Raw genomic sequence first — 20,069 nt, 5'->3', positions numbered from 1 at the left:
TAAGATCAGCACTTCTCACTGTACACGTTGCCAACCTTTGGCAAGACAGCACACATCTGCAGTCAGAAAACAATAAAGGATCACCTCAAAAGAGTAAACCCTTGGATCCTTACCTGCAGTTCTCTTCACATCTATGCGGCTGGATACAAGATTTTTCATGCTGGTTCTAGAAATCAGTACTTTTTATGTCTTGGTAAGTTTTTTCACAACATTAATGACATCTTCCAGTCCATTGATAATGCCTATATGAATGGCTGTCTTTTTTTTTTTTTTTAATAGCAGAGTCAACGGTGCAGAACTGAATCACAGGTGAAGCAAGAAGCCAGAATTCTTGCTCTTCTCTACTGAAACAGAACAAGGTCTTAAAATAAAAAGATTAGTCAGGATGAGTTTGGTAGAATGCTCTGGATGATGCTCTGTTTGTGTTAGGAAAGGAATGTACTCTGAATATTTAGGAAAGGTTCGACTGAATGTACTCTGAATAACTAGAAAAGTTAAGGTGGGCAGCTGAAGGAGATGAGACCATCAAGTCAGGAAATCGTTGAACAAAGAAAATTGAAAGGTCTACTCCACCTGGATCCCACCTATTGTGAATGGAATGATTAGGTGTCAAAATCAAATGAGTGTGTATGTAAAGATGTTGTGTAAACTCTCACGAAAATTGTATAAAATACCTAACTTTTCACTGAAAACTTTTGAGCTAGTTTGTCCAGTGTGAATTGGATAGCTCCCCAATATTGCACGAAATAAATACCTTTGCTTCTTAAAGACAAAATTAGTCTCTGAGCAGTTACTCTGTACCATTTTGGCATCACTACTTACGACAATTACTTCCCATTTTAAAGGAGGTGAGCAAATAAAAAGGAGAGAAAAAAATCTGCCCAACAGAGAATTGTACTGGAACTTAAACCTGATATATTTCCTCTTGTGCTGGGAAGTGAAACTCACCTGAAGTAACTGATAAGGAATAATCCAGATGTACTGTATCACTGAAGCTGGGAAGTAACTTTTGGTGGAAAGAACAATGATGACTGGCAAAACTAAGTTATCTACCCAATCAAGTGACCATGGTGTCTTTAAACTTGTAATACAGATCCCACTCCATACCTCAAATGCTGGAAACAACGTGCTCTGCTAGCTTAAAAGAGATAAAATATTGATGAAAAATAATACTCTGCATGTTAAAAAATGACGAGAAATTTTGCTTCATGCCCTCACCCCTTCCAACTCCAGCACTGGCATAAATGACAAATTTCCTAATTCTTAAGTGGTGCAGCTACAATGTGCTATCACACCTTGTTATGTATAGCAATAAATTTTACATGTGGCAACAAAGACTGCATGAGCATACCCAAGAAAAAGTGAATTGGGCTAACCTGGCATTTGGGTTGATAAACATACATGTTCTTGTAGCATCAATGACTGCAAGCTGTCATTTTGCTCTAGTTCCACTGCCCTTGGTCCCACTGGGTATTTGTGTAAAGAGAAAGGCAGAAACACAGAAATTCACTCGTGAAGCTCATTAGTAGCACGCACAGCACCGCGCCAGCTGTCGCCCTTACCGGCGCTCTTCTCGGCTGAACCCTCACACTGTCACCTCAACATCTTCATCCCCTGCAAGGAAATATATTCACTGTGTCTCTGTAGGCAGAGGTAGATGTTTCTCTAGGGATACTGACTGGATTTGGAAAACAGTAACAAAGCCTTCTGCGATTTTTACAATAACTTACGCCAGTATGAAAGAATTTTACAAGCACAATACTAGTTTTGATTTTCAGAGTATTTTTTATTACTGTTTCAGTTGTACAATTTCAAGATTAGGAACAATACATAATGTACAGTACATGGCTTGCGTTGTTCCCAGGGTTTAAAGTCATGTGTCAAGGTTCAGGCTGCAGAGTAGAGTTTGCCATTCCTAAAATGAAAGCAGGCACATACAATACTATCTTGCTGCAGTATTAGTGCAATCACGTTTTGGCAAATGCATCATTAGGAGCACCAGCTGCCATTAGATACTGCATGTACCAAAGGATTACTGACGTGGATCCTTCACACTCTGCCCTTCTGCCCCTGTAACATTTGTCGACATCAAAGTGACATCACTAGAAAAACACATTGTTAAGCAGTTCACTCCTTGGTTTTAAAAGTGTTAGCAAAAGAGTACAGCTAGAGAAACACCTCACAGAATTGAACTACAAATCTGATAAACATTTTGCATAGTTAAATTTACGTCAGGATAGACTTGGGTCTCTCATTTTTTTTTCCTCTAGCCTTTGAACTGAACAGTTATTCACAACACACTCTCATTCGGTGTTTAGACCACCCAGTCGCTCCAGATACCTTTCAATTTCTTTGGCTACTTTCTTTTCCTTAACATCCCTTAACCTGTTTTTTATTCCCCCTACAGCAATACACTGTTCCAGACATCCACTCCCTCCCCTTTGGCTACTCCTATTTATTTTCTTCTGCTTTTCCCTCCTCCCTCTTCAGTCACTTCCACTCTCTTCTGTTATCCTTCTCAACACATCTGGGCTCTTTCTCATCTTCAATCATTGTGATTTTCTCTTGATAAAGAGAAAATGCCACAGCCTTCTCGTTGTTGCATCCAAATCCAAAATTGCTATTTGCAATACCACTTCTACATCCTTTAAAAGCATTCACCTCTAAGGGCCTGATTCTTTCCATATTTAGACATGGATGTAACCCAAATAATTCCAATGGTTTTACATGCAAAGTGAGAGATTGAAATCCAACCCACTGCCTTGAAAGATAGCTGGAAAGAGGAGAGAGCTAGTAGAGGGAAACAATGAAAAACTAAAATCTTGCTGTAATAGTGCACATTCCCTCTGTTGAACTCCTCAGCACCCCCTGCCCTGTACGGAGCTAAACATCTTCACAGTGTGTCAACTTACTGTCACACTTTAATATTAAACACGTTTGATCACATTTGCTTCTTTAATCTGTTGATATGGGTTCTTCTAAATTCCCACTGTTCTCTGCTAAATGCTTTTTAACTAATGCCTAGCATCAGGAAAAATCTGCCTCCTACCTGTTGACGCCAAAATAAGGGAGGGAAAAAATTCTCATGCATCCCATGTAATGCAGAGGCTGCTGAGATAAGCACACTTTAAAAAAATATTATAGGGCAGCCTGGATCACTGATTGCTTATAGCACGAGCAGTTGTGCAAGCAAGTTTTGCACACCTGCTGGGTACAAAATGAAAGCTGTTCTTTCTTCACAGTCTCTTGGACTTTTTATTCGAAGTAAAAAATCAAGTAAGTTATATTTCAGATTGTCTGCAAATCATTTTACACCTGTAATTAAAACTTTCATCTGTGTTACAGGTTTAGGTTTGTTTGGTTTTGGGGTGGGTTTTTTTTTTTTTGGTTGATCAAAACAAGCCCAGTGTTCAGTAGCACAGGGACCCGAGCCACGTTTTGCTCTTTTACCCCAGTCCTGGCATTGGCAGCAGGTGGGAACATTACTACAAACAGCCAGAGACCTCCTGCTTTCCCACAGCACTGCTGATCACAGGATCCCATTCAGATTTTAACTGCACACAAGCTCATTACTTGCATACATCAAGAACCAATTCAAGTATTTAAGCACATGGATTTTTTCAGTATGGCCTTCGGCTTATTTTTCTGTAAGTTAAAACGCTGCAAAAGAAAATACTTCATCAAAAAACCACTAGTCATTTTGAGATAAGCTAGTGCTTGTGAAAAGTGCTATGTTAATAACTTTGGAAAGTGCAGTCCTCCACATAGCCAAAGAATACAGGCAGCAACAGTGTGGGCATCTCTGACCTGCCTGCAGCAGCCGAGGTGCCAGCGCGGGGAAGCACGGGAAGGGTGATGAGCGCCTAGTTTGATTCTCTGCTGACATCTACAAGGGTACCAGCTCTGGAGCTGATGGCTGCTATCTGAGCACCTGTCAGTCACAGCGTGACTGTGAACACTCACTTCACCTGACATATTCTACAAAACAGCTATCGGTTTAAACAACTTTATTTCTCCCCTTCTCAGTCAACTTTGAATCATCATCCTTGAGGTAGACGACCAGATATTCCAACACACTTTCCCTGCACCTTTCAGTATCACATATTTCAAGTAAAAAATAACCTATTTTCAAACACTGTAGCTAGCAATTTCACTTTTGCCTACAACGTCATCTATACTGTATCATGTCTGGAAAGAGCTCTTTTGTATTACATTTGATGCTTTACATTTTCAAAGCACACCCAAAAATCAGCTAAATAAGGATTGCATTAAACCCTACAATTTAATCATAGTATATGATTATATATAGTGTATATATATTATATCTGTATAGTTTTATGGCCAAGTTACAAGCCCCTGAGAACAGAGTTTATGCAGAAACACTGGCACCAGTGACACTAATGGATGCAGCTTTATTTAGACGTAATTAGTATAGAAAGCACCTGAAATTATTTATATTTTCTATTTATAATAGATTAACTCTTTGGATATTTTCATAACTATATTAAGAATACATTTGTTAATCCTAAACATCCATTGTGGAAAGATTATATTTACACAAAAATACATGAAGACTTGATGCTGAAAGACCAAGAAGGGAAAGAAAAGAAGGTGCCTGATCCTCTGCCCTTATATACATGGGTAGTGCCTTTAAATCAGCTCACACGAGCTGGGTCCCGTGTCTGAATAAAAGTGACAGGTTCAGGTCCGTAATGCTTTATGCATAGATGATTTTGACAAACTACTATTCAAACCGTTTTTACAAATACATTCTACAGTAACTGTGTCTACGGGCTCAGGCATCCAGCCCTGAGAGAAAGATGAAGCCTGCTCCCTGCTTCTGTAAAATCTACCAGACGGGGCACATGTCTAGAAGTAGTTGCTTTTACAACTCTGCAGTGAAATGCACCCGTCTGCCCAGCACAGGATACAACCCCTCGAGCATCCCGTCACAAAGAGCTGCTCCTCCACTGATCCTAAGACTTGGACAAGTGAGTCTTGGTGAAACAGTAACAGCTTGCTTAAAATGCCAAACAAGCCAATCCCCAATTCAAAACAAAGTAGATTCCAACCTGTTGCCCAACTTGTTTGTATTTTTCTATCTACCTACAGATGTTGCTGTCCAAAAAAAGAAAGAGACCTCAGCTCAAGATAACAGGGTTGTATCACCTGTGAAAATGAAAGCGTACACTTCTCCGGAGTACAGGAACTTCTTGCATTGGCTACATTCTTCATTAAAGTTGTTCTCTCCAATGCTGTGAATACAATCTTGGTTTGCAACATATTTTAGAAGACAAACTGAACATGTTTGCGATACTTTTGACAGGAAAATGGAATTCTTTCCATACGGAAGGAATATGAATTTTGAAAAGTTAATAATGACAAAATTTTTATAGGTAAAAAGTGCAAATTTGTGTATATTACCTCCAAGCATTTTACACTGCTACCTACAGGGAATTTCAAAGCATCCTTCATTTTGTTGTGATTTACCAGTTGAATAGTACGTTTTGACCAAGAGTCATAAAGTATATTTGACTGCTGCCTCCTGACTGTACAGATGCAAAGAACACCTTGAAAGGGGAAAAAAAAAAAAAAAAAAAAAAGAAGCTACTGTCAGTTTACATTTATGAGAATATTTTTACTCATACAAGAAATCTGATAGAATGCCAGTCCCAAATACAAGGATATTTATATCCCAATTCAGTTTTAATCCCATGAGAATCTTTAAAGTGAAACTGTGCTTGTGGTATATATACAACTGGGATATATTTTTTTGGTATATTTCTTTTCCTATTTGGAAAGACACGAGAACATTTTAAATTAATTCATCTAAACAGTTTTGGGGCCCCAGTTTTCTAAATATGTCAGTGGGACTAAGCAGGTTTCACAGAACATGCAAGAACTGCTACATGCAACAAATCATACGTGATTATACACATTCTAGTGTCTGCAATATCTCAAATATTAGAGCACTGGGTTTTTTCCATGATGGCTGCTTTGAACTGCCTGTATTTGTTGTCACCTCTGATACCCGGTAAGGCTGGGTGGAATAGGAGTTATAACAGGGCTGACTAAAGCAGGGTGGTGTGAAAGTGCGGAATATCCATAATGAGTGCTCTGTGGGGTCAGTGACTATGTTTTCTTTGAATAAGGAAGTTCTACTAAGTGATAACCAATGTAAAAATAAAGTTAAAAAATTAAATGGTTTTAGTGCCATAGTCAACTATTGCTCATTTTTGCTAAATCACCACACTGTACTTATCTCTGTACCTTGTCATTTCTTTCACATAGGAATTTTAGCTTCTGTGCTTTCTTGTGCATGAATACTCCTTCCAGATTTCCTGTGTCCACAGATCGCAGTTCGATCGCCTTCTCTCCCCAGCCCATGACCTGGTTAGATTGAAGGTAAGCTAAAAGGGGGAGAAAAAAAGAAAATATACATTTGATACCATTTAGCAGGTGAAAAGACTGATTCTTGCCTCATTTATGTTAATATGGATCTGAAGCGTTTCTCTTTGATAACAATACATTCTGCATTATTTGTGTTTTAAGTTTACACAAAAAGCCTTGGGAACAGTAACTAAATTTCAGTTTCTCCTCTCAGACTTATTTTGGACTCTAGACATAAATCTTAAGTATGCTGGTATTGCGTATTTTAGAATCACAATAGGTTGGGGGAAACCTCTGAAGGGCATCTTGTTTAATCCCTGTCCCTGAAGCAGGGCCAAATCAGACAAGGCTACCGGGACCTTGTCCAGACATGCTCTGATGGGTATTTCACAACCTCGCTGTGCCCCAGCTGCAATGTGTCACTGCCATAAAGGTTAAAGATTGCTTCCTAATACCTAGTGGGAATTTCTCTTGATGCAACTTGTGCCCATTTTTGCCTCTCGTCCTTTCACTGCACACATCCAAGAAAAGCCTCGACTCTGTCTTCTCTATATCCTCCCATTGGGAGTTTGGGTTTGTATGTGCTATGGAGTTCAGCTCAGTCTGAAACCTAAATACTTTTTGACGTGATACTATGGCATGATTAGTTTGGTGTCCTTAGCTATTGTCAACCCATCACTGTGGTTACGTGCTGTATCTCCAAAACCAACAGAAGATACTCCAGCACTGTGGAAGCTTATGGCTACTCCCTTTAAACGTGGCAATTAGATGAGAAATTGGAATAGTTATGAAGGAGTTAGCACCACAGATTTCAAATTAGGCACGGTTTCAATGAAAGCACTCTGATTAGTACATGTGTGGGCTTCCAAGGTAGAAACACATTAGTTATGCTCTGTTGATAGTCAATGCTCAGAAATTGTTCTTCTTGCTCAACTATGAACTGCTATTTCATTAGTCTGAGAATTCTGGTGCTCTGAAATGATGTAGAGAGAATGTGTGCATTTGACTGGTTTTTAGCTTCAGTGGACAGTGCTTGGCTGTCCTACATCATTAGTGTGAGCAATGTCTGTTTCTTAAAACCATCCATGTTGGTTCAGGTTTTAGTCTAAAAATTAAACTTTCAGTACACATGGCTATAGGAAGCAATGCCCTGCAATTCTACTTTACAAGGACAGCAGAAAATAAAGGCGATACGCCTGACGGACTGTATATCCTTCTAGCAGTTGATTTAGTATTAACTTGGAATCCTCGCTTTGTAATTCTTGTCAGAACAAGTGTATGAATATTATACCTCCTTGGAAACATGTGGTTTGGCTGCAATGTTGTGATTTTAGTTCCCTCAGAGTCTACAAATTTCCCCTAAATCTGTTTAGTATCCTTTCAGTTATTCTTTGTGCGCACTGAAGGCTTCCCTGCCACTAGAGCTGAGAGCAAGCATTCCTTCCCAGTATCCCAACCATGTAGAAAGCGGAAGAAACCATTCTGTCTGGAAAGCAAAAGAGCAGTGAACATCTGAGTGGAAGAAGAGAAGGGACGAGGGGTATTTTCTAAAAATCAAGCACCTGAAATCAATACATTTTACAATCCGTTCTTTACGCTCCAGTTCCTAGGTTGCACGACAGGGCACTGCTGCGGCAGGCTGCAAGGAAGGCAGCCATCAACACCGCTGAGCCACTGCGGCAGCGGCGTGATGCGCGCCAGGGCAGCGCCTGTGCAATGTGCAGTCCGTAGCTACAAAGGCAGCCCCAGACCACACAGAAACTGAAGAAGCGATGCAATACTCAGACATTTGCTATTTTTGGTAACAACTGGCATTATATTAACTTTTTCAAACTTCGCTTTTGAACGCAACAGAGAGGGGCACACTGGATTTGGGGGGTGGGACAGCAAGGCAGGTGCATATATACAAACAGCATGAAAGCATTCTGCGGTTATGCCATTTAATTAAAAAAAAAAAAAAAAAAAAAGGCAACAAAGACCTAATCCACTCGGAAGTCTCCTTATCTTTTCCACTACATGAAATCTGCACTCAAGTTGTCAGTAGGCTGCCTGTATCAGCTGTGCCCGTGCCTTTGGCAGATTTCAGTTTGATAGCATCTTGCAGCTCTCAGTAACAGCTTAATTCAGCTCCGGTACAACCTCTAGGTCATCCGGGATAGAAAGCCCTGGATGACAGGACCACTGCTGCTATGTTCAGAGGAGACCTGATCTCCAAGCAGTACTACACTAGGAACAGGATAACACAGATCTGCCAAGTCCAGCCACCGGCGCTCTGCTGGCCAGCCTGTATACTGAGAACTGTCAACTGACAATGGCAAATTTCAGTCAAGTGCAAGTGGCACAAAACCTCATTCTTGTAGCAGAATCAAAACATTCTTTCCCAAATTGCAGCTGTGGAATAACATGCCAACAAAAAGGCCTCATTATACCATTTCTGGGCTTGTCCAGTTACGAGGATTTATCTATACATGGAAATTAATTTGGAGGATAACAGGCTGTGAATTCAAAGGTCAGTACTGAGTCTTGATAACCTTCCCACGCAGGAGTACTGAACGGAGAGCCAATTAGATACTCAGAATAAAGCTGTCATATTCTGGAACAAAAGCTGCTATACCACGAGCAACTTAGGGATACTTATTTTGAGTCCACTTGCCACCTCAACAAGCTTTAGTTAAAAATATCCTATGCTTCCAACTGGCAACATATAAGGGTGTTTATATTACACCCAGTGCAAGACTGTACTGGTTTCTAGCAACCGTAGACTTGGACAGCCACTCTAGTCCTTTGGACAGTAGCTCAGCAGAAAAGGCACATACTGACTCACACTGATGTGCCAATATCGCTTAACGTGCTGGAACAACGTTATTCAGTTAGCTGAAGTTCCCCTGCTTCGCCCCGATTACTGCCTATCTTAAGAGACCTACAGCTGTGCATGAGCTGTGGTTCTTGTTACACCATTTATAGCAGCGTTACCCCCTGGACATCAAAGAATATATGCCATAAAGGTAGTAAGCAAAGTGAGCTCAAAATCAGTTTCTTAGCATCATGAAAGTATTAGGAGCAACACTCCAAACTTGGGGGGGAGACTTGGTATTTCCTGTTTACACTGTGGGTTAGCATGAAGTTGAGCAGAGCCCCCACGCAGGGAAGTGACTGCTTCCAAGGGGAAATCGTTGAGGGAGACAGGAAAGGTGAAAGAAATAACTGAGCCATATTGCATCCATTAACTTCTACGAAGTGTCACTGACATGAGCTAACGATCTCAGTCTTACACCAGCAGCAAACTCACACCCTGAATGAGACAAGGACACTGGTACCACAGAAATCAGGTACTGCTACCACCTCATGTTCCTTCTTAACCTTTCTTCTTTTTTTAAAACTGTTTCCCTTCAAAAATCCCCTTCTGATCTCATCTGCTGAATCTGGCTCAGTGCCCTAAGCCGTTATTCCCAATTGACCTCTGCATGAGAGCAGAAGCCAGCCTGCTTTTAGCAAACTATCATAAAATTGGGCTTTTCCGACTAGTGTTACAGAAATAGGGCAGGAAAGGACCTCAGTGCACCTTCCACCCGTATCTCTGTGCCACATCAGTATCACTTCTGACAGTTGTTTGTCTAAGTCGACCTTGAAGACCTCTCTAGTGATGGACACTCCAAAAATTCCCCAGGCAACCGATTCCAGATAAACCAAGAACTTTGAAATGAACAAACGGAACATGAATTAAAAGAGCCTGACCCACTTTTGCATGCCTGAGTCACGGTATCAAACTCCGTTTCACAGGGTAAAAGCGAAGTGTTTGCTGCGTTACTGAATTCCTTTTTTTTTTTGAGACAGTATGTGCGTAGGTGAAATTCAGTGCCAAAAAAGCTACTGCATTTTGCTTTTGTGTACACGTTTGAGACAATTGCCTCAGGTAAGTATGCAGCTGGGCACAAACATGAAAAGAATATCCAGTGATGGCTTTGCTGACAGGAAAAGATAGCAGCTATTGCAGACCACAGAGATCTTAAAACTGAGCACACTTCCACAGAGCCCTGCTTTGGCCCTTCAGTCAAACCCAGTATGCTTTACGAAATCACAACCTTTACTGGTTCTCCACTCTTTGGGGAAAGCATGTTTGATTATTTTTAGACAAATGGAAAGGAATACACGTTGACAATCGGGAATGGAAATAAACCTACGGAGATACCAACAGTGTCCTGTAATGTAGCAAGGCTTGTTTCCACTGAAATCCAGCCTTGAGCTCTCCAGGGATGCTGCTGATCACTGATTAGGGATTGATGAGCTATCTGCATGTACTTCTACCTGTTACCCATACTTTAAAACTTAACTGCCTCCAAGTTAAGCAATTTTGGGTAGGAAAGCTGAGGAAGGAGCTGGTAACTTCTCTAGTGCAATTCTGTTAAACAGTATTACTGCTATTATTTATGTTACCTGGATAAAAGTGGGTATTTTCTTTCTCCAGTCACAGCTGCGGAGAACTTTCACCAAATGAGAGAGGTTAGAGAGTCAAAATCAAGAAGGAAAAAAAACCCCTAAGGCTTAATAAGCTCACAAATGGACAAATTAAGAAATTGGCCATGGAAGGCAGGTGTTCTTCTCCTGTATGTTTTGGTTAGGCTGTACTGGACAAAGGGCTAACACATACAGTTCCCTAACCACCCTAAGCAAGTTAGGAATAAATTTATTATGACTGTCTTTCTTTTTTTCCCCTCCCCCCCTGCCCCCAAACATGCATGTGTCTATGCACCTCTGTTCCAAAGCTGCTCTGTTCCAAGTTGTTACTCACTCCTTTGTAATTATTCCAGTAGAACTGGTAACCCAACCCGGAAATGTATCTGGGGTGACTGTCTGCTTGTTTGAATGCTTTTTGCTGTTTCCTGAAGAAAAAGCGTGCAGGAGACCTGGCTAACAAGAACCCTTCAGATACGAGCCAGCATTCTCTGTGCACGAGCAGGACACCAACTGCTGCAAGGACCAGTGAGTGTGTTGATAGAGCACTGAGGCAGGGATTCAACCCCCTCTTGGTAATACCGTCTGTTTCTCTACATAACATCCTTTTTGCTTCTAATACATACACGGCAAAGGAAATCAGGACTTTTATTGGTTCCCCACTCTGGGAAAATCCAGTTGTGTGACAACCCTCTAAGACTACATAGATTCATTACTCACAAAAGGGCAAAAGTGCTCCCCAATCTTATTAACTTAATGTTACTTAAACCCTTTTTAAATCCTGTTTTATAGAAAGAAAATATTACAGCTATATTTGTATTTAGCCCTCCATATGTGAAATATCTTTCAGATTAAACATAGATAAAGTACTTCTACAATTTTAATTTCCCACAGGATTTGAGTTTCCTCTCTCCAATTTCTTATTAACAGATCGGTCACGGAGGTTCTAACTTAAAGACTATGAGAGTAAGCTATATTTAGATACCCTTGCCCTAAATCCATCAATTATAATAATACAAACTATTTTTTATTTTTTGTAGTCAAGATATTCTCACCAACTACAAAAGTTTTCTTTCAAAGTAATTGTTTAAAGAAATCAAGAAGTGAGCAAAGGATGACTAGAGAGCACCCTGAAGTTAACAAAAGACCCTTCTATCTCTGAAACACAGAGTGAAAACTTTAAAATGAGCTCATACAGACTTTAGGAGGTCTGAAATGTGTCTGGAAATTCCAGGAAAAGGGGATGTCTTATGAAACTTTCAAGTTCCCCCCCCCCCCTAAGTTTGACCGTGCAAACAACACAAGTTATTCACACTTCTGTTACAATAGTTAATGTTTTTGTCTGAGGCCAAGAATTTCAAAGGATCAAGAAAATTAATAGGAGCTAGTAGGAAACATTAAAATAATAGTTAAGACAGCTCTTTGTTTAAAGTTTGTGTGTTGAATTAGAGGTTGGTTTAATTTGGTTTTAGTGGAAATGGGATTCCAGTCAGAAGTCAAATTAATCTTGTACCACATCTCACAAAGGCTGACAGTTTCTGTTCCAAAGAAATCCATTTCTGAGATACCAGGAGTGCTGCAGTAGCAGCAGAAACGCAAGGGTTCTCAAGCTAATGTATTGGAAAATTTTCCAATGACAACTGAGAACCGAGAGGGGCTGTTTGGAGTCTGCCTCCCTTCAGTTCTGGAATCTGCAGAAGTATAAAAAACAAGTGAGACGGACGGATGGAGACAGACACCTTTCCTTCCAGAGAAAACTGCAGTCCTGCTTTCTGAGCCCTGGGAGAAGTTCTACAAAGAACTGGCTGTTTAGTCAGCTCCCCTAACCTTACTATCCAAACCATTTCATCTCTATCCCTCCCTCCCTGCCTCCTGAGCAGGATGTTTCATTATACCTGGATGGGCACCACCTTCCCACGGTGATGCCCATTTCTCTAGACTGACTACAGAGAAAATCTGAACTATTCACATAGACAAAACTCTTTAACTTCTGTACAGTACAATTCACCAGACAGGCTGCCACCCACCCTCAGAAGCATCTTCTCCATCCTCTTCCTATTTTATGCCCTAAAATACTGTAACAAAAACACGTAGGCAATTTTGTACTGATAGCTTTCCATGCAATTGATTATCATCGTGGTGTGCAGAAGAACAGGAGAAACAGCTGTATGAGCACGTGGAAAGGCAAACGTCCAAATGGCATTCCTTCTATTAAGATGTAATCAACCTTGAGGAATTGAGAGTATTATGACTAGCCAGAAGTATACCGAAGGCTGTTTTAAATTAATTAACTAGCACAGAAGATCACATATTCACCTGGTCCAAAGTGGTGAAGTTTTATTCACTTAAATGCTAGCTGCATACACGCAAGGGAGTTTTTACTGAAGTCAAGACAGTGTGATTTCCAGGCTACAAGAATGCTTTACAAACCTCTCCCTCATATCTGTCGGTTTGATGATTCAGTACTTTCAACAGCCCTAGGGAGAAGGACTCAAGCTCTCTCTGCTGTGCTTCTGAGGCACTCCTGCAAACTCTGTCTAGAGTAAGTGAAAAAGCTTTGAGATGAATCAGTGCCCAGTGACACAAACTGCAAATTTCCAAGTAGGAGTCATAGATCTGTGACCCTTCTTGCAATATCCCCCCTTTCTAAAGCAGGATGCAAGGAAGCCCCTCGTCCCCTATATATCATCCATCTTTGAAACACTATCTAGTAACAGTGACTCTTTAGGACATAGCTTATAGTAATAATACAACTAGAAAAGCCTGTAATAGTTTAAAATAACATCCATGGTTTAAAAAGTAGTAAACATGGGATTAGGGTTAATCTCTTGCAGGATGCTTATATAAATCCATGGATTTCAAAATTGATTCTTCCCAAGGGAGGGAAAAACGAGTTCTAACTGATGGAAGTACATGTGGGAAAACAAAGGAGAGTTTAAATAGTTATGAAAATCATATACCATCTATGCACATCATAAGATGGATGAGACATTACAGTCTGAAGAAAACATTCACATTAGTAAGCTTGCTACTTTTAGTAATGTCTAAGGAAGCGCGTCCCATAACGCCATGCTTCTTGCAAGCTTCAGTCTCCTTCAGATAGCATCTGTCAGTGCAGCTCCCAGTTATGTTCAGTATTTCTCATTAGAGCTCTTCTTACCTTGGCTGACTAATTGCTTTTTGATTATTGACTATTTCTTACAGTGTTTCTAAAGGGGATGTAAAATTTCAACGTATCAAAGACCATTAGATATTCCTATGAAAAATGGAGAATGGGCTTGAAACATTTTAATTATGCTCGGTAGCTCTGAATACGGGCTGAGAACTGGGGATAAGGCTGCTCAGTGAAGGGAAGGAAACACTATCTAGTTAGCTCATAACTTTCTACCTGCCTGTTGAAACTGAAGCCATTTTGCTGCTGAATTTTATTGAAAAAGTGCAAAAGATAAGTTGTCATGTCACGATTTGTGTTCCAGAGGTGGGTTTCTTGCCCTCAATACTGTGGAAACCCTCTACAAATGTTAAACCCGGCATTTACTCAAGGGTGTTATTCTCCTGATTTTAACTTTTCCTAAAATTACCCAGATGGAAGTGAAAGGAGAAAGGTGAGCATCCTTGATTTTGCACTGTGGCATCCAGTTTCTGCCAAGTGAATACTATGCTTTTGTACAACCTAAGCGTCTTGGGCTTTGTTTGTTGGTATGTTTGTTTTAAGATGCAGGAGACCAGGAGTGAACCAGGAAAGAAATTAAAAGCAACCAATAATAAAACCAAAAAATCTGCCTGTCTTGTTCTTGGTTTGCCCCACACTGTTAACTTGAAGTCCTCTGGGGAAGGTGAAACAAAAAGCTGGCCTGGCTACAATACCATCGAAATCTCCTGCACAGCCACCCGCAAGCGTGGAGAGACTGAGAATCTATTAGAAACACGCTGGGCTGGCAGCCCCGTGAATCTAAAGTGGTAAAATTAAGGGGCCATTTGACAGCAGTTACAGATCTCTTCAGTAAACTGACCTCTCCACAGCTGTGAATTTTTACATAAAACGCTATGGGCTACGAACAATCGGAGTAGGAAACAAGAGCACCTTTCCCCCCGCCCCTGTAAGTCACGTAATTCTCTCTGTGAAAGCTGGTAGTAAGCTGTATCCTCAGTGAATATACACCCTGGCTGTATGGTCAAGGTATGATGCCATAAAGCGTGTGACAAGAATACAAACGCTACGATCCAAATGTGAAGACCCTATTGCAATCATTGGCTGTCTTAACACAAACATACATAAATCTGTTTACACATCTGGTTTGCTCAGAAGCTCCTTTATGTGCCGTACCCCTTTCATACGGATACAAACCTCATAAAGAAGTCAGGCTTCACGCAGCAGTCTTATATTTAATAAAGTGCTATTTTTCATACCTACCTACAGATGCTGGCATTTCTCCCCACTGTAAAACCGTCTCCTTTGTGAAATGCCCATATATATCAATGTAGATGCCTTCATCTTCATAGGTGAGTAAAAGCTCCATTCCGCTGGTATTCGGGAGGATGATAATGGCATGTGGGCGAATAGTCCCCTGGATCTAGAATCATATTTTACTAAGATTTATATCAGAAAATAGACTGCAATTTTAGTGACTACATCAATCCAACTAGCTTGGCAGAGCAATAAAAAAAACTAGCTCATGGCTCATGGAAAGTGAAAGAAACGCCTGTTTTCAGGAAGGCTGCGTATTTTGCTAGCTAGCCTCTGAAACAGGCTTTCTCCCCTCCTCCCCCTTTGAATATCACAGTAGGTTTGCAAACAAATCAATGTTCCATATTTCACTATACATTTACCGGTATTAATTGGTTTCAAGAAGCCATGGAGCCGCTGAGACACACTAATATTTACTTACTCACAAAACAATTGCATTATTTAAATAGAAGAAAGACGAAACAAATTTGAATTCATAATTATTTCAGAAGATGGAGGAAGGACAAACACTTTCACGTTCCAGGAAATCAGTGCTTTCACTTTCCATGCTATTTCCCTATCCCCACTCACAAGCTATCACAATATTTACAGCCAGTTGAAAAGCTACCTGGACCTTTCAAATACAAGCCATCCTAACCCTAACCCTTCCCACATCCTTCACTAAAAAGAGCTCCCCGTTTAAACACTGTTCTGTACACATTTTCTGCATGCCACAGGAACGCTGCATTTCACTCACACAAATTATTTTAATAGCTGTTCAATGCACTAGAATCTCTCCCAGAAGCCAACATGTCCCAAGTGGAGAAAAAAAAAAGTCTGAAGTACACAACAGTGAAGATGGGGTTTGATGAAATCGTTCTTGAAAGGAAAAGAGGACAGCCTTAAAAAACAATAACAAAACACTTCCCTGTTTAAAGCACTACTCAAAACAGGATGTTAAATAGTAAATTAAAGCGCTAGAATTAATATTTTAATAGGAAGCGTATGACTGGAGTTTTACATCATTCGCACAAGCCAGCAACACACAGATTTATTTTTTTTTTCCTTCAAGCACATACATTTATGCACACTGTAAGGGCACAAGGAACAGTAAAAGAAGCACTGAAGCTGTACTTGCCAAACTGAGCACACTCAGGCCAACCACTTGACTCCGTGCCTCCGCAACAACTATCCGTAACACTAGAACGGGGATCCAGAGTCGCAGAGCAATTTTAATGCGTTGCCTTGGTACTCGCATGAGCGATCGAAGCAGGTAAGAGATGAAGAAAGAGATGGGGAACCAGGAAAAGAGGCTACCAGAAAGCAAGAGTATCTAGAGTCAGCCTGTTAACGTCGGGTCTGTTGCCACCACAAAGCTCCTTGAGAGAATTACCCAATTCTAACAGATGTTCTTTAAAATAATAAAATACTGAAAAAGATACAGCCACTGTAGCAGCAGATTTATTTCAGGTCTAAGACTCTAAAGGGAAAATATATTTTTAGTACATGCTAACTTTTGGTTGAAGAGCACACACAAGCGGAGTCAGTCTTAAAGGTGCCCCACATATTCAGGACAGTCACCTGGGAAATCTCTTTCATCAGGTACATAATTATATCTGCAGCCTGTTGAAAAACTAAAGCCTCTGAGAAGGTTCACTTTTGTCTTTGCCTTTCTCATCTTGGGCAATTATGCTAATGATCTTTTTCATAAGTCATTATTCACCTTGCTTAGCAACCAGCTTCCAGGGATGGTATGTGGGCACCACGCTCAGATTTATAAACTGATGTGACTGTTTCATGTTGCATGGTTAACAAAGCCATTAATTGTCAGATTAAATAAACCCTCTAACAAAACAGACACGAAGTCTCTTACCAAACCCAGCACAGAAACAAACAGTGCAAGCTTTTATCAGGTGATCCAACGGTTTCTTCTGAACCACTAGAAAAGATTTTGGTTTTGTTTTGTTTTTTTAAATTTTTAATAGTTTTTAATTGAAGAAAAGTTTATAAAGCTTAACAGCCATCCTCAAACACCGTGTCCATGAGGAGCTCAGGCCTGACAGCATCTGAAGGCTGTACTTGCCAGGGCAGCAAGGGATCAAGTGGCTTGCACGGGAGGCGTGGGTTTTCACTGGGTTTGAAAACGTGGGGCTGAGAGTGGAGAAGAAGAAGTTAAAAAATAAAAGGGTTCAAGGCACACGCTGCAACATGCAGATCTGGGATGAGACTTCTTCAGATCTCCTGAGCGTAACTTCGCGACATGTTGCCTTGGGATGCAGGGAGGCCATGGCACCCGGATGAGCTAACCCCCTGCCCCTCGGGAGAGCTGTTGACTTCAGGGAGGTTCTCAAGTGTGCACAGAAGTTTCCTTGCCAGGAGCCTCCCATCAAACTGGAGCCCTGGGAACCTGCTGAAAACCGAAGCCCTCAGGTTTCTCTAGCTTTTAGTACTCATAGCTTTGAGAACAACTATCTAGAACAGCTAAAAAATAAGCGAACCAACCAACAAAAAAGATTTAAACCATAGCACAGACTTCATATTGGGCAGTCCCATGACAGTCATTCACTTCTGCTTGGGAATTTGCCGTGATCTGAGTTTAAGCAGGAATTTAGCGATCACCATCACCTCAATGAATGGATGCACAATGCAATATGCATGCATCAACCAGAAATCAACACCTTCATGCCAACTTCTTGACAAATCTAATGGGAAAATCCTGAGGAAAATGTAAAAATTCTTTTGGATTTAAGGACTGATTTCATGGGCAACTGAACGGTAAGACAATCGGCAATTTTATTTAGTCTGGAAGTTGGGTTTCTGCAAAGTTGTGACTGAAAGGCAAATCACACTTTGCACACATACCCTGGATCTGTAATCACGTGAAAGAAATGCAACTTTGCTCCACGGTGAAGAGACTGGGATTGTTCACGGGTGCACATGTACACCTGGATCCTCTAGCTACTGTCACTCACTGGTGCAAAGGTAACATGCTTGCAGTGGATCGAGACTAAAATATGTGGCAACGGCTTTTGTAACCCAGGCCAAATTCCAGCCCAATTCAGCAATAGGTTAATCAGCTTGTTAGTAAGATTGAAAAGCATGGTGATAGATTGTAAAAGTCACCTGAACTCACACAGATATTGTTGTGTCTTTGATTGCTTAACGAGTCCTGAATTTCCCGGATAAATAAATTAAAAATATCACTGTCCATACAACAGGATTTCTGACATCATGCCATTAAAACTGTTATTCTAAATGTGATAAAAGCCTCTTAACAGAGCTTCAGTGTTATAAAAGTATATGAAAAGTGGTTTTCTATTAGCTGATATACAGTAATTTTATCTCCTAACCCTGTCTTCTGAAATATAGCACAACTCTTAACCTGATCATCATACATATACAGCCCAAACAAGAGAGGCATTTACATAACTTTTTGGAGTATCTTACGTGTGTTGGAAGGTACAGGTCATATACAGATCCAGAGTCCACATCAATAGCATGAAAGCCTACTAGGGAGCCATATATGACTTTTAATCTTTGTCCATTTTCAACGGTCAGGTCAACTGACAGCGGTTTGTGATGAAGCGCAGTAAAGGACTGGAAAAAGAAAAATACACTGTAAAACACAATAAAGCTGTTGGTTTACAGATCTACACATACAACCTTAAGAATTTTCAAAACTCCAAAGTTAGACAGCTACTTTTGTTAAATAGTATGTAGCACTTATGGAGCTAAATATCCACCAAGTTGCAAGGAGAGTTCAGTTGTATTTTGAAAAAAATCCAGATTATAGAAATGAACTAGGCGAAAATTAGGCTAAGTACCATTCATGTTCAAACCATTCATGTTCAATTTCCTCCTCTTTTGAGGGAAATCAGCATCAGCTTTGTGAACTCAAATGTACTTTTTGGCACAGCCCTGAAACAAGTTATTCACAGCTAACAGAATCCTGACTGTAATGGTTTTATGCCTGCCATCTCCAATGTATGTCAAACGTGCTACATTTTATTTAAAAGAATGTTATACAAAGCAACAAAAAACAAAAGCAAAGAGTAGATGAGGGACAGCAATACATCTGAACCAGAGTGAAGTTTCACTTACCTTAAAAGCCATGAATTTGTGATAAGGCTTTGGAGCCCAAGCATAAACCTCCACTGAGTTTTTCAAAGCAATTACAAGGAATTTGATTCTCTCATATTTTACTGTAATACAAGAAGAACAATTCCTTAGGTACCAGACAGACACTGGCAAGACCATCTCATCACATGAAATAATTTCAACAGACTGCTTTTAGAGGTAGACATTACCCAACAAAGGAGACTAATGGATTCTGGATATCAATGTTTAACACTTTGTGTAAGTGACAATACCTTGACTGAAAACATATAGTTCATTTATTCTCAATAAAGCCAGATGACTGTTAAGAACTTTTACATATTGCTTTTCATGTACCTATGAAAACAAATAATACATATCTTACTGGTCAGGAAAAAAGGTCTTGACCCTGCAGCTAAGCCCACCTACTTTATTTTTCAAGTGTGAACACACCCCAGCATAGCTGGTTGTGAATAAGCTGCTGTGGGAGGAATGGTGGTGTTAGCTGAACAATTCTGTTACACTCTGCAGGATTAATTTTCATTTCACTGTTCATGCACAGGGTTAAATCCCCATGTGCTAGCGTGGGCAAAGGACTTCCATGTTTCTGAGATGAGTAAGCATTTAAGAGATGAGTAATTTTTCTAAGATGATTAAGGTCATGTTGGGTCCATCGAGAATAAAT

The 20,069-nt window shown here is 40.3% G+C and overlaps 1 protein-coding gene across 3 annotated transcripts in view; it reads right to left on the bottom strand.

The window, feature by feature from the left end:
- Positions 1–1,765: 1,765 nt before the first annotated feature.
- Positions 1,766–20,069, bottom strand: part of NRK (Nik related kinase) — a 108,116-nt gene continuing 89,812 nt past the window's right edge. For all 3 annotated transcript variants that reach the window (XM_040614298.1, XM_040614299.1, XM_040614297.1), the window contains 5 exons: positions 19,391–19,491; positions 18,737–18,886; positions 15,257–15,416; positions 6,271–6,410; positions 1,766–5,570 (listed from right to left, as the gene is read on the bottom strand). In XM_040614298.1, the coding sequence (XP_040470232.1) occupies positions 5,487–5,570; positions 6,271–6,410; positions 15,257–15,416; positions 18,737–18,886; positions 19,391–19,491 (635 nt within the window). In that variant the 3' untranslated portion in view covers positions 1,766–5,486. The remainder of the gene's footprint in view (positions 5,571–6,270; positions 6,411–15,256; positions 15,417–18,736; positions 18,887–19,390; positions 19,492–20,069) is intronic.

This window comes from Falco naumanni, chromosome 14 (assembly GCF_017639655.2).
Source record: "Falco naumanni isolate bFalNau1 chromosome 14, bFalNau1.pat, whole genome shotgun sequence".
In the NCBI taxonomy this organism is placed as follows: domain Eukaryota; kingdom Metazoa; phylum Chordata; class Aves; order Falconiformes; family Falconidae; genus Falco; species Falco naumanni.
The sequence above is the reverse complement of the archived record's forward strand: the minus strand, read 5'-3'. Positions and strand labels throughout refer to the sequence as shown.